Source organism: Aythya marila, assembly GCF_965140915.1.
Source record: "Aythya marila genome assembly, chromosome: 1".
NCBI classification, from domain to species: domain Eukaryota; kingdom Metazoa; phylum Chordata; class Aves; order Anseriformes; family Anatidae; genus Aythya; species Aythya marila.
In genome coordinates, this window is record NC_139042.1 from 85,980,383 (window position 1) to 85,995,526 (window position 15,144).

At 37.2% G+C, this 15,144-nt stretch overlaps 1 protein-coding gene across 5 annotated transcripts in view; it reads right to left on the minus strand.

Moving 5' to 3' along the window:
• Positions 1–633: 633 nt before the first annotated feature.
• TAB3 (TGF-beta activated kinase 1 (MAP3K7) binding protein 3) overlaps positions 634–15,144 on the minus strand; it is a 44,406-nt gene continuing 29,895 nt past the window's right edge. For 3 of the 5 annotated variants that reach the window (XM_082775374.1, XM_082775373.1, XM_082775375.1), the window contains 4 exons: positions 12,429–12,589; positions 9,915–10,008; positions 9,104–9,187; positions 634–5,347 (listed from right to left, as the gene is read on the minus strand). In XM_082775374.1, the coding sequence (XP_082631500.1) occupies positions 5,199–5,347; positions 9,104–9,187; positions 9,915–10,008; positions 12,429–12,589 (488 nt within the window). In that variant the 3' untranslated portion in view covers positions 634–5,198. Of the gene's footprint in view, positions 5,348–9,103; positions 9,188–9,914; positions 10,009–12,417; positions 12,590–15,144 lie in introns of those variants that run through there. The other 2 variants (XM_082775372.1, XR_014318801.1) reach the window with 2 other exon arrangements.

The following is a 15,144-nucleotide window of genomic DNA, read 5'->3' on the forward strand; positions in this document are numbered from 1 at the left end:
TTTTATAGAAAATAATTCAAATTTTGCAAAAGGAATGCAGAACTAAATTCTTATGTTTGCTGATGAAAAGTCAAAACCAAAATTGCAGTAGGTTTGTTAGACCAGAATGTTTAATGACTGCAATTGTATATTAACAAAAAATACAGCTGTAATACAGCTACAGAGCTTTCAAGTTTTTTATTACAATGAACTGATAAAATTAAGACAATTAAGAAAACATATCCATAAAGAGAAATTGTCTGCATAATGATTTATGCTTTTCAAGTTCTCCACCCTGGCCCAAAGTAGTGACTTTCTATAGAGGTTATAACAGAAGACAGACTTTTGTAATCAGATACTCAATATTGTCTAGGATAAGCAGGAATGACTGCAATCAAAAATACAAAAAGGTGATCATCTGCTATAGCATAAAGCTATTCCTTTAATAACAAATTTTCCATTCAAAAATAAGAAATTGTGATGAACTCTGCTTCTTCACACACTGAACATCCTATGTCCTGTTTCTACACTAGAAGATGCACAGAATACCTACCCATTATCGCAGTGGGACTCACACCCTGAGCACCTTCACAGGAACAGGATTTGGACCCCGTTTGAATACCCAGAAATTGCCTAATGAGACTTATGCTGACCACTAAAAAAAAAAAAAAAAAAAATCCCCAAAGTCACTGAAATAAGTTTGCTATAGCAGTAGGCTCAAGTAGACTAGAAGCAATCCGATTATGAAAGCAAAAAGGTTGTATTTTTAAACATTTCCTACTACATACAAGAACAAATGCAGAATGTGATGTTTGCTTAGTTTTATTAATTTATTTTGCAGGAATCTGCAACTCGGAGTATGCACTGTCTGGAGGTACCATGCATGCATAGCCTCTGAATGCCTTTATACAATTTCATCTCTTAGTAGTAAGTTCATTCACAGCATACACAAATCTAGAATGTAGACACCATATATACAGGATTAAACAAGATCGTGTCTTCTTGTTTTAATGAAAAAAATTTAACAGGGTTTCACACAGCAGGAAATACGGATTAGATACATTGGTGCCACCATAAATAAATAAATTTCAAGAACACAGTTTTTTAAAATCTTTTTCAAAGGTACTGAAAATCCAGGATTATAGTATTGCATTAACTCCATTGACTTCTGATTATTCAAAACCAAGAAAAATAGTCGCATTAATATTTATGGACATAAACAACAATGAAAGCCCCAAACTGAAGAAATCTGGCAAAACTCAGTCATGGCCAGCTTCAAAATAATGCTGACATTTCAAAATGAAACAAACGTAGCAGCACATAGAGACAGTACTGACTATGGGATGTGTTATTGTGCATGTCTTCTTTCTTTACGGGATGGAGAGTCACTGTAGTATAGAGCACACAAGTTCTGTTGTGCCAAAGAAGCTGATGAATTGTTTATGTCCAACTGTCCACTTCTTGCCAGGATAGTCATTTTCACATTCTAGGGTATATCACTGAATTTTAAAATATAATTCTGATGACACGTTGGTTTTTAGCATATTTAATCTTCTCACATTCTGTTTAAAACATTCTTTTGTTTTCATTTTGACTTGTCCCCATTTCAACTCAAGTATTTTTATTTCAGTTTCAAGGGGGTTTACAATCAATATCAAATGTGAAAGTATTTAAAAATTGAAATGAGATGTGTAACTGGGAGAGAGAAAGTAACTGAAAGAGAGGGTATTTTTAAAAATGTGATTTAGAAGCATATCATAATCAGAAAGTACTGAGACCAGCTCTTTTAAGAATTATAACACCTTTTCACCACACCTCCCAATTTTCAAGGGAAACACACATACCACAGACATACAGATACACAATTCAATCTGATCTAAGACTACATTTTACAAAGTAATTCCTTTTGCTTGACTTCCCATCCCTTTCCTCTTCACCCAAACAAGACTAATAATTACATCAAATTAAAAGGAGATCCAAAGTTCAGGATTTCTTTTGGTTTACTGTACTCTGAATCATCTTCCGCAAGCCCCACTCTAAATAAACCTTTGAAGAACTACAGAAGTATTCTATAATTAAAGGGAATTTATCTTAATAGCACAGCAGATATAAAATAAGCTTTATAAAATTTCAATGAACAGTGAAATAATTTTGAGTATTTGAATGTCCAAGTCAGTTACAAATTCTACCAATCTAGTAGCATGGTTGAGGGAGAGCTCAATCATTAAGGAAAAAAGAAAACACAAGTAGTGCATTGACTCAACACAATGGCATCAGCATCCCACCATTCACACATACACACACAAAAGTTTTATACAATACAGTGCATTTTTATATGCCAGCTGACATTAGGGTTTTATGTGCATTCAATAAATATTACAGAAACCAATCTTTTTTTGGCATAATCTACAATTCAGTTGGGGTGTGAACAGCGTCACCTGCTTTCAGAAGGAAAATGAATCATCATTCAAAATACAATTTACATTCTAAGAAACTAAAAATATTCAAGCACCATGTAAAGTTTTTACTATTAATGTCTGTGCATGAGCATTTACAAATAAAGGAAAAAAAATGAAGGTTTTTCTGTGGCATTGTTGTTGCTTTGTTTTTTGTACAAACAACAAATGAGAGTAAGTGAGAAACTGGACTAAAATTATTGGTACAAATGAATTCATTTGCAATTTAATGGCACTCACTTGGTCTTTCAAAAAGTATCTTGGTGTCAAGGCAGCCTTCTTTTTCTTCCTCTGGTGAAGCTATAACTAAGACTAGCAGGTCTCCATAACCCCAGAAACCATACACTTGTGGTTATTACAGTTCTGGGAATGATTGGACTGCATGCATTTTTATTTTATTCAAAAGGAGCATCTATTCTGTCAGAAAGTGACACAACAGTAATGACACACAACACACCTGCTCTCATTTGCTGAGCACCATGATCGTTTCTATCTTTTTGGAATTCCAGCAAAAACAAATGCTTCTTTCTAGAAAGTCTATGGAAGTACAACTGAATAGAAAACTGAAATACTACAAAGGCAAAGGCATCATGATAGAGAAGTCATGAAGTTACTTGTTTTGTTTTGAGTAATTCATTTTAGTGCCAGTAAAAGCCATGGTACTCCTTATCCTAGGTAGAATGCTTCTGCTTAACTGTTCTCTAGTTATCAGTTTTGATGTGTCCACTTAAGCAAAATTATTATTTTATCTTATTCAGACAGTGATTTTTCCCCCCTCTCCATATGTGATGAGCTCTTCACATAGTATGGAAGCGAGAAAAACTACCTCTGATGCCTTTGACTTTGTTTTGCTCATTTGTGGTATACACTGATTGCTGGAGATCTCTTAGCTTATTTAAAATTATGCTGAAGATTTAATTAGTGCAAGAACATATTGAAAAATGCCAGATCAAATACTGGTTCCTCATCTAAGATCACAGTTTATTTTTTTACTTTTATCTTTATAAACTGCAGGGAGAGAAGACACCAGATTCAGCAATGTAGTCAAGATAAGTTTTTCCTCCACCCAAACCTTAAAAACGCTGTTTGATTTTAAACAAGGATTCAGACACATGATTGTTCTACCACAGCTCAACAAGTTATCACACATCAAGTGAATTGTGGTAATTGACCATATGGAAGGGGTTGCCATGAGCTAAGAACAACTTACAATGAAATAGTTTGAATCTCTCCTGCTAAGGTTTAGGTAGCACGTTTTGCCTCACAGTTGTAAAGTCAATTACCACAACTCAGCTGACGTGCTTGGTTGCATCTGACTCCTGACAAAGTTGCACCATAAAAACTCAAATGCACTGTATCAGTTTCTGACCAGTACACAAAATATCCTATTCAGTTGCAGTTCAGTAACACAATCATTCAGCTGCCCAAACCCAAGTTCAATTTCACAAATAATGAGTGCTTTATTACAGCAACCTGAAGCATTCAAATTGAACATCACCTTTATAATACAGTATATCATATGCATAAAAGTACCAGTATAATTTCAGTTGCAAGTCTTGTGTTCTTCAACCTACGGCAAATATTTCCTGACCAAAATAAAAAGAATGCAGTGTATATTTTTTCAAGATCTGCCATCTGCTATTTTATACAGGCTGGTTTATTAACAATGTGCAAATAAACCTTTACTGAAGAGCTAACTGATTAATTATTTTTCAGCTAACTTTGAACTGGGGCACAAAGTACCTTCTGTGCTGTAAACATCATGAATTCTCCACAAATCGGAAGCTGAAAAGGCCTAAGGAACTGGGTACAAACACTTCTCATACATAATCATGGCTGAACTCAAGTCTTCCAAACTGAATTTGTAGTAGTCTGCATTTGGCATGTCACTGTGCTGCTACAGCACAGTCTTAGAAAATTGTTGCATATAAAAGCATACTTTTAGCTTTAAAACACAATGGCCTAATGAAAGCATGCAGTAGTATTTTCATCCATAATATGGTAGAATTCATTCTTAGTTTATTACCAGTGTTGACACAGCCAGGTGAGCACTGTACAAGCAAAAGGGATTGTAAAAAATTACCTCTGATTAAACTCTCTGTAACACTCATACAGTATCTCGTTTAGTCACCTTAGGTCACTATTTCAAACAGCAATTTTTTGTAGACATAAATTACCCTGAAAAAAGCAGCAATTACAAATACCTTTTTTTTTGTTTTGTACACTTTGCAAATTTATGGTTGCATTTACCTGTCTTCCTTTTCAGTAGCTTACAATCTAGAAGCACAGGGAGCCTTTGTTTTCCAGCTAGCTGTGGCCAGGTTAAATCAGCTCTGGCTCTTCAGTTTTCGGGATAAGTGTAACATTTCACACCATTACTAAAAGTCCTATAACTTCAAAAAGAAATTTTTTATTTTTTTTTTTTTTAAAGAGCCACTAAGCAGTAACTATAACCACAGGACTAAACACCAGTAGTTATTTGCTTTCCTGCATACATTCTTCCTGAAATTAATCCTTTTACATTTTCAGCTTTTGTTTTCTGCTTTGTTCACTGTAATAGGATAAAAAAGAATTTCACCCTTATTTCTTTTTACTGTGGTACAAGCAGAAACATCTTAACACATTTCTCCCACCCCTTGCGTTATGAAGATTGTAGACTGGCAAAGGCCGGGCAGATGGACTGAAAGGTTCCCCATGTTTCCTTCTTCTACAGCTGTCGGCTTGAGAGCCTGTTTTCAACCCAATGCAGCCCCTTCCTGATTTTCAGGTGTATCGTGGCATTTCACACTGCTCACAGCGATTTAGTGCTGGGTGATTTAGAAAGGTGCAGCTATCACAATTCCATGGAGCCCCTTCAAAGTCTTCATCTCTTGGCTGAGTCCGTGAAGCCTGCTTGGAATTGTTTGGATGCTCTAAAGAAAAAAAAAGTTTCTTATATATAAAAGGTAGAAACATTTCTACATAGATAACACAAGTTGTTTTTTTTTTTTTTTTTTTTTTTTCCCCTACATCACTTCTAATTCAGTTTGTGAAATGTAATTATTTAAAGGATTTAAAGGGTTTCATTTCTGTAAAGAGTCACTTAACCATACTGCTTTCAAAACAAGGAGTCACCACTGTTAGGCCACTGATATTGCTAAAGGTTTAAATATCTTGAAACAAAGTTTGTTAAGAAACACTGCTGTTAAGAATGACCTGATAAATTTATATACAGCAGTCTCTTACCCTATTTTAAATTCCAATAACCCTACTTTCATCTGAAGTGAAAGACAACTTCTAAATCAGTTCCTTCAATATTTTCTATATCTTTGCTAGGCATCCAGGCAGAAGAAAATATCAAATATCAAATCAAATGATAAGCCTGCTTCAAAAACAGGATGATTGTTTTTCTCCACAGTCACAACACGGTTGGAACTGGAAGGGACCTCTAGAGATCATCTGGTCCAACCCCCCTGTTCAAGTAGGGCTACCTACAGTGGGTTGCCCAGGATCATGTCCTGGTAGCTCTTGAAAATCTCTGAAGGGGGAAACTCCGCAACCCCTGTGCAATCTATGCCAGTTCCTGGTCACCCTCACAGTGTTTCCTAATGTTGAGACAAAACATTGCCTCTTGTCCTGGTACTGGGCACCACCGAACCTGGCTCCATCTTCTTTGCATCCTCCCTTCAGGTATTTATCAACATCTATAAGATATCCCTCTGAGCCTTGTTTTCCAGACCAACCAGTCTGAGCTCTCTCAACCTTTCCTCATAAGGGGAGATGCTTCAATCCCTTGATCATCTTGGTGACCCTATGCCAGACTCCTTCTACCATGTCTAGATCTTCCTGGTACTGGAGAGCCCAGAACTGGACACAGCACTCTAGATGCAGCCTCTCCAATGCTGAGTAGAGAAGAATCACTTTTCCTGACCTACTGGTGATACTTCACCTAACACAATCAGAAGTACTGTTAGCTGCCTTATAGACACAGGCACATTGCTGACTCGTGTTCATCTTTGTGTCCCTACCAGGACTCCTAGGTCCTCTTATGCAAAGCTGCTTTCCTGCTGGATGGCCCCTAGCATGTACACCTGCATGGGATTGCTTCCTACCCGTCTTTGCTTCCACCCTCTGTAGACTTCCTTTTTGTTTTTGAGCATGGCCATGAGTTCCTTGTTTCACATCCATGTCCATGCAGGCCTCCTTGCAATTTTACATGACTTTGTTGGGAGGCGTTGCTCTTGAGCATGGAAAGGTGGTCCTTGAATACAAATCAGCATTCTTGGGCTGCTCTTCCAGGGTCTTATCCCACTGGATTCTACCATGTAGATCTTTGGAAAAGGCCAAATGATTTTCTCATGGCTTTGCAGCAGGGATGTGTTAAGTAGTACTTAAGTTTTAATTCATAAAATCAGTATGTATGTATGAATATACATTAGGTATTAACCCACATAAAGAACCAAAAAAGGTTTTCCTGATGTCTTCAACACTTCAAGACCTCAGACTATCTATTAAAAGTGAAAAAAAACAGACATCTTTAAAACAGCTTAACATAAAACTTACGTTGTAAAAAAGGACTGCAATTTGCAATTCAAAAGTTCACTTATTACTTTGCTGAGTATCATCTACTCAGAAATCTAACAGGAGGCTGATGACAAAGTTAATACAAATAGTACCTACATTTGTCTTCAAAGACATATGTAAAGACTGAAAAAAATGGCCTCCTTGCTTAGATATAAACCCTCTCCAATGAAGATGCTGCATAATCACATTAGCAGTGTGTGGCCTGAACAGATTTTTGCTAAGCAAGCAAGCCATGTGAGCACAAAGACCTCATTCATGTTCACTAGCCAGACTGAAGCAAAGACCAGGTATGTCTGCCCATACCTGCCTTTCTGCCCACATCTTCAAAAACTGAATATTAAGGATCTTGAATATTAATGAATAAAATTGAATATTAATTTAATTTTCCAGGAAAAAATGAACTAAATGGATCCATGTTAAAAGCCAAGCTCAACATACAATATACCAACCCTAACACAGGTTGCTATTAAGTTGTCAAACAAAACCCAGAAGCTAGTCTTAAGTCATCCAAGTCCTCATAAGACACTTTCCTATTACCAGTAAAATCACTTATTTCATACACCTTGCACACTATTTTGCTTTGAAATAATAAATGGACTTGTATAATCAAAAGAGTGTCTTAAAGCATCACTAAGTACCTTGAATCAACCAAATGACCACTGCAATTTAACATGAATCCAGGTAGGTGCTTTTGTGCCACTGCCCCCCTGATGATACTATCTTTACCACACAGTAGCACTTGTGCAGGGATCACTTTTTTTTTTTTTAAACTGGTATATGGATGAGCAGTAGTTCTGGACCTTTACTTTTTAAATTTCCACATGCTAGGCATTTTAGAACACTGAAGGGAAAAAAATTGGTTCAGAAGAAGGTGGGAAAAGATTTCCTTATATAAATTCAAAATTAAACCGCAAAAGCCTTTGAGAAGTGCTTAATAACAAATAGATTTTATTTTTATTTTAAATAAAATTTGGATTTTCAAGCAAACTATATAGTTAATTTTCTGATACAGTAGCAATTTCAGTACATACTATTTACGGTGAGAGGAGACAGTATTATACATCTTATCACATAAGATTTTCAGAGAAAAGACCACTGTTTTCTCTATATCGGAGCACAGGATCCTGGACTGACTATTTTAGAGGAAAGGTATTAAGCATTTAAGAACATTCACTGGCATTTGAAAGTGATTCTTCCAACAGATTTCAAGAGCTGATTGGAAAAAAAAAAAAAAAAAACTTGGGCAAAAAATACCTGAGACAAGAGGCAGGGTTCTACTCCAAAATGACCCCTGTGTGTACTGAAGTCTAGAGTGCTACTGAGCCATGCAGCCACTAGGTGTCTACTTAGGGTGAGCAGGGATTCACTCTGGAATGCAGTGATTGAATCTCCACTGAACAAAAAGACTAAATACATAGCTCCTGTGTGCATGTATCTTAAGTCCTAAGCTGGATAGGAATGCTAGATACTATACAATTAGCACAGAAAATTTCAGAAATCAGTAATGAACTTCTAACAGGTGGGACCCTGGAATAACTGCAGTTCCATGTGAGAAAACATACTCCATCAAAATCCTTCAGATATCTGAGGCTCTTGCTACACTAGAACAAACTTCAGGGTTGCTACTGTGAAACTCCTACTCTGCACACAAAATAAAAGCCTGACCAGGCAAGTTAAATTAAAAATATAAATGCAAATTTTAAAAAGCTGATCTGGACAATTAAATTTACATAAAAGATCTCAAACTATAAAATCCCAACAATGTATTAGAAGACAGCTAAAAAAAATCCTGGTAAGAGTTAAAAATCCTTTTAACTCTTAGGTTAAAAGCATTTCAAAAAAAAAAAAAAAAAGACGTAATTAGGAAGCTTTAAAGTGTTAAGAGCTTGTATACTTTAAACTCTTCTTCTAATAGTGGGTAACAGTATTTGCAAACAAGACACTACCAGAACACTTGTTGGAAACAACCTGTCTGAGGAAAACAAGCTGCAACCAGGACTACTGCAGTTACATAAGCATGTTATGGTTTGGCTTATACAAAGAAAAAGAAAGAAAAAACATTCTCAGTACAGTTAAAGCAAGTTGAGGCTTGCTTTTTAACTTACCTTTTTTATATGGCTTTGGTGGCACAACAGGACCAGGCTCTATGTTATCGTAGAAGTTACATGTGGCTTTCGGATCAAAGTTCCCTGTCAGAAGAGAGAAATAAGAAAGCATAATTCAAATGTTATTTACAAGCCTATAACAGTGACATGAACATCTAGAAACTTCAGATTTTAAAATAGAGTGTAATAGTAATAACATGTATAGCTTTTTCCTGACAGTCTTTTTTCATGTATTTTCAGTTTTACATTGATTCTAGTAATTTTTAGCAGTCTACTCTCATACTGAACAATCAACTCCAGTTCAATGTTCTGTATTGCTTTAAAAATATAGGAAAATTCAAATCATTCTGTAGGACATGGTCTTGGTTAAAAAGAATGAAAAAAGGGAGACTATGAATTTTTACACCTATTTGACTGTATTTATATCAGGTTTCTGTCACAGAAAGGATTTTAAATGCCTAGACAAATTTACATTTGCCAACTTCTTGGCTGCAATCAGTCTTTCTGGTTTGTATCACTTTATCAGAGGTAAATTAAAAATGTAAGAACCTTCACTAGGAAGTACTATTTTTAGATTTACTTAAAGTTAGTTTTAAGTAACTATTTAGTCAGTATTGTAATTTAACTTGGCCAAGTCAAATTTAACAAGTTGCTATTGAAAAATACATCTTTTTAGTTAAAAAAAAGAGATTGATAAAGTTCAATTTTAATTAAAGAGTCCAAAAAGAATATGCACGCTTAAGCATACTCTATATTTAAATTATGGTGTGTTGTTGTTTTTTTTTTTCAAAACCATAAAGCAGTTCTATACCTCTAGACTGAAGGAGGTCAACTTCTTTCAGTGTACAGTCAACATTTATCTGGAGCTGTCTGTTGAGGCTTCTTAATTTGGTCATTTCCTCAGGCTAGGGAGAAACAACCCAAGATAGCAATTGTAGGAGAGTCAGCATCTTATCCGACATATAAATAACATTGTTTATCTATGTTAACAGCTTTATTAGAAATTAAGTATAGCCAAGGCACTGAATAGAGCATCCAAGATTTCACTGCCTCACCCTCCCTGCCACCCAATTTTTCCTCAAAAAACATTTTTCTATTGTCATTTGAAGAGGCTTAAGGAAAAAAAAAAGAAAAATACAATATTAGAATTCATTCGTAAAAAGGCATAGTTCTTCACAACCTTATAAAATCACACACCTTATAAAAATCTGTATGAACTGACAACTCGATACATTAGTTTACATCACGATGATCAGAAAAGAAAATAGGAGCTGCAGTTCATATAAGATTCTGATATTACTTGATTATAATCAAAGAATAGTCGATTTACATCACCCAAAAGAGCTCCAACATGCCAAACCTTCTAACCCAGTATATTTAAGTAATTCAGTACTGCATAACAATAATTATTCATAATAGAAGAATGAATAGAGTCGAGTCTATATGCATACAATAAAGAAACCCCACTTAAGTTACTGAAATGCAAAGTGCTCCTAATGTTAGCAGCAACGATTAACAACACAGATGCAGAAGTAACCCTAGGCATCCTATCTTACGGTACACTTCAGCATTACAAAATTGTTGAGGTTGGATGGAACCTCTGGAGGTCACCTGCTCCAACCCCTGCTCAAGCAGGGACACCCAGAGCAGGTTGCCCAGGACCATGCCCAGGCAGCTTACAGAGATCTCCCACGGAGAGAATCTCCACCTCTCTGGGCATCTTGTTCTCACCACCTGCAGAGTAACAATGTGTTTCCTGATGTTCAGATAGGACTTATGGGCAACAGTATCGAAGGCCATACTGAAGTCTAGGGAGACAACATCCATGGCTGTCCCCTTGTCCACCAGGCTGGTCACTTCATTGTAGAAGCATATCAGGTTGGACAGGCATGACTTCCTCTCAGCGAAGCCATGCTGACTTGTCTTTCACAGGCCTGAAAATGGTCTCTGACATTAGCTGTTCCACCACCTTCCCAGGGAATGAGGTAAGGCTGGACAGCTTGTGGTTCCCTGGGTCCTCCTTCTTGCCCTCCCTGAAGACAGCAGTGACATTTGCTTTCCTCCAGTCTTTAGGCACTTCTTCCAGTTGCCATGACTGACCAAAGATTATAGTGTGGCCTCCCAGTCACATCTGCCAGCTCCCTCAGCACTCATGGGTACCTCCTGTCAGGGTCCGCAGACTTACCAATGTCCAGTTTGCTTAAGTAATCCCTGACCTGGTCCTCTTCCTCCAAGGGTAGGTATTCCTTGTTCCAGCCCTTCCCCCTGGTCTCTAGGGCCTGGGATCCTAGAAGGCTGCTCTTGCTGGTAAAGACTGATGCAAAGAAGGCATTCAGTACCTCAGCCTTGTCCCTTCCCTGTAGAGCCAGGTCCCTCACATGGTTCAGCAATGGGCCCACGTTTTCCATACTTTTCCTTCTGTCATCAATGTGCTTACAAAAGACCTTGTTGTGTTTGATATCTCTGGCCAGATTCAAATCCAGTTGGGTTTTGGCTTTCGTAACCTCATCCCTGGATGCTCATACATGCCAAATACCTCAGACAGATAAGACATACAGCAGATGTACTTACTACTTCAGCAGATAACAGCATATACATGTATGCTGTTACTAAAGCACAGTATGCTTTCCTGCCTACATCTGACTGTATTGTTTATGTAAGCATAGTGAACAAGACTGAACTGATTTGGCTAACAACTGCACAAACTGAAAGCTATTTTTCAGTCAGACGAGTTGTCTTATCAGAGCCATACAGATGTCTGAGCTAGAGTCACTAGTGGTTAGAAGTCAGAGATAGGAAGAAGTAACAGGGACACGAGGAGAGAGAGGTGCCAGCTATTTGAGCCAACACTGCCAGTGAAAAGTAACTTGGCACATTGTGCACATACCAAATGGGAAGTGGAATGTCTAAGAGATGCAACTACTCATTGTATCAAGGTATTTTGGTGTTTAAAATACCTTTTCAAAAAACTTGAAGCTCAGCTGTATCAACAACTGTGCTGGATATGGATCAGACACTACAGACAGACTTGGACACATGCTTCTACCGGTTGTTACGAAAGTAATTGTCTATTCAGTTCTGTGGCCCAGAGAAACACACATATATAAGTCTCACTAGGTCTGTTGTGAATCCTAAGAACACCAGACATACACACTTCTTAAATGTTAAGAACTGGCTTACTACAAGCCAAGAACTTAGAGAAAAATCATTTCCAAATACTGAAGATTTTGTAAGGCAAAATATTTGGGGGTATATTATACTTTATTTAATGAAAGCGTAAGAAATAAATTTGTATCTTGAATTAAAATACTAACAAATTGCTTACTGTTGGAATTGCAGTTGTACAGCTAACTCTTCGAAGCCGCCTCTGCATTAGATCGTGCTCCATGCCATTGACTTCAGCTTTCAGGCGTTCAAGTTCTTCTTTCTCAAGCTTCAGTTCCTTTGCTAATCTCTCCATCCTTGCTCGTTGATGTAAAAGCAAGGCTAATATTTCACATGGAAGAAATAGTTACTAACATAAAAAAAAAGCTGGAAAACTGAATTCTTAGCTTATATGTAAGATTCATGAGTGACCTTTCTGGAAAAGAACGTGATCATAAACATGCAGCCAAATACCAGCGTGAAGATGCTATTTAGGACAAAGTTCTTCCAGAATAAATAAAAAAAAATAGTAACTTGAAGTTGATATTACCATTTTGGTCTTTTTTTTTTTTTTTTTTTTTGCATTTGGTCTTTCTCGTCTCAAAAATACAAAAGGCACCTGTACAAGCATACAGCTTCTCAGGATAGAACAGCAACCTGATTATGTTAATACTGTACTGACAAAAAAAGTAAATACCAGAGGTAAGATCAGAAGATAACACTTCATAGCTACTGTTCCAACAGTGTCTGACACACTAGCCCTTAGACTGCTAAGTTGTTTTTTCAGTGCTATTCCAGAGTATGCAGTATAGGAAGGAATATTTAAGTATTTAACTATTCCTTGCTTTTCACAGAATCATAAAATGTCTCAGGATGGAAGGGACCTTCAGAATCATCCAGTTGTAACCACCTTGCCATGGGCAGGGATGACAACCACTGGATCAGGTTGGCCAGAGCCTCATCCAGGCTGTCCTTGAGCACCTCCAGGGATGAGGGATCTTCAGCTTCACTGGGCAACCTGTTCCAATGCCTCACCATGCTCACAGTGAAGAATTTCCTTCTGATATCTAATCTAAGTCTCCCCTCTTTTAGTTTAAAACCATTCCTCCTAGTCCTTTCAATGTCTGCCTGAGTAAAAAGTCACTCTCCATCTCTTTTATAACCCCCTTTAAGTACTAAAAAGCCACAATGAGGTCTCCCTGGAGCTCTCTGCCTTTCTTCATAGGTGAGAGTTGCTCCAGCCCTCTGATCATCTTTGTGGCCTCCTCTGGACCACTCTAACAGCCCTACATCTGGATACAGTACTCCAAGCAGAGAGGGGGACAACCATCTTTTCAGGGAGTACTTTAATTATCAATACTACAAATTCAGCATTGCTCAAAGGCAGAACTACAGAACTTCAATAAAATAGCCTAGACATGAGAATCCTGAGGGTGTGTGTGGGGGGGAAGCAACAGAGCTGGCGGGGGGAGAGGGAAGCTCAGGTTTTTCATAGTCATTAATTCTACAATAGAACTAATTTGCTGCCCTCTCACCTCTCCCTGCTGTTAATCAACCATTTTCTCATACTTCTGTCATGATAGTGAAACTTATGACTCCCAGTTGCAAGCTGATGTTGGGCTCTCTGAGCAGCCACTCAGCTATAGAAATTTGCCTACCTACAAAATACTAGTTTTTGCAGGAAGAGAGTCCTGAGTATTTCATCATGACGCAAAATTGGCCAAGTTTGTTAGTGTGATGCTGAACACTTTCTGACCTAGCTGTTTTATCTGATGAAAGTCTACCAGGAAAGAGAAAAATAGGAGAAATTTGTTGCTAGTATTCAGACAAGCATGCTACCCATGTAACAGTTTTTCAGCAAACTGAATACATGAAGATGCTGTAGAAAAATTAGAAAAAAATGATATTTCATACAAAGCACCTGCCACCACCTACCCCTTTTCTTCATCTCTATCTAATACAGGCAAAGAGAAAAAATAAAGTCTCACACATACTTGCATTCTTGCTGGAAAAAAAAAAAAGTTAGAAAAGTAAGCAACAACGTGATGTAGCTTACCAGGGGAAGATAAAAATGCAGTGGCATAAAATGACTTTTTAACACGTGTCAGTATTCTGTGCAAAACAACAACACTATACTTTGTTTTTTGCATGGAACCACCAATTCTCGGTCAAAGAATAAACACTAAATCCTATCCAAAGAATAACATGAGATGTTTTTATAATATAGGTTCCAATATTACTGATCAAAACCGTTCTCTACTTTTTGAGGTAAATGCAAGTCACTCGAGTACATTTGAGGAGATCACAGAATTAATTAAAAAAAAAAAAGTACTGGTACTACGGTGTATGATTTACCACCATTACAGTCAAATCCTGTCTTCACATGACTCCTCCAACTTAACATGGGATATGGCTTCACTACATAGCTTAGTATTATACCTCAGGTACAACTGATCAAATTTGACTTATGCTACAAAACCTTAGAAGTAGACACCAGAATGGATTTTTGGTAACAGTTTTCACAATGGTTCATATTCAGAAGAAAATGAAGTGATCTTGTTCCCTACATTAAGCTGTTTAGTATACTCCTCTTCAGGCCTCCGCAGTGGTAGCAGAGTATAACATTTATTCTTCCACAATTTATTTCTGTTAAGAGTTCACAGTGCGGCAACACCAAAGGCTAACAAAGCCCCAGATGTGGTATTACCACAAAAGCAGACAGCCCAAACGGCACATACTAGCTGGCTTTATTGTTTTCCAAACACGGAAATCTAGACACAGATTCAAAAGTCAAAAACAGCTTTCTACATTTCAGAACATATGTGAAACATAAATGACTACCTTTTGTGAAGTTGGAAAACAAACATTACCAAAGAAATCGTATGACCTGAGTTACA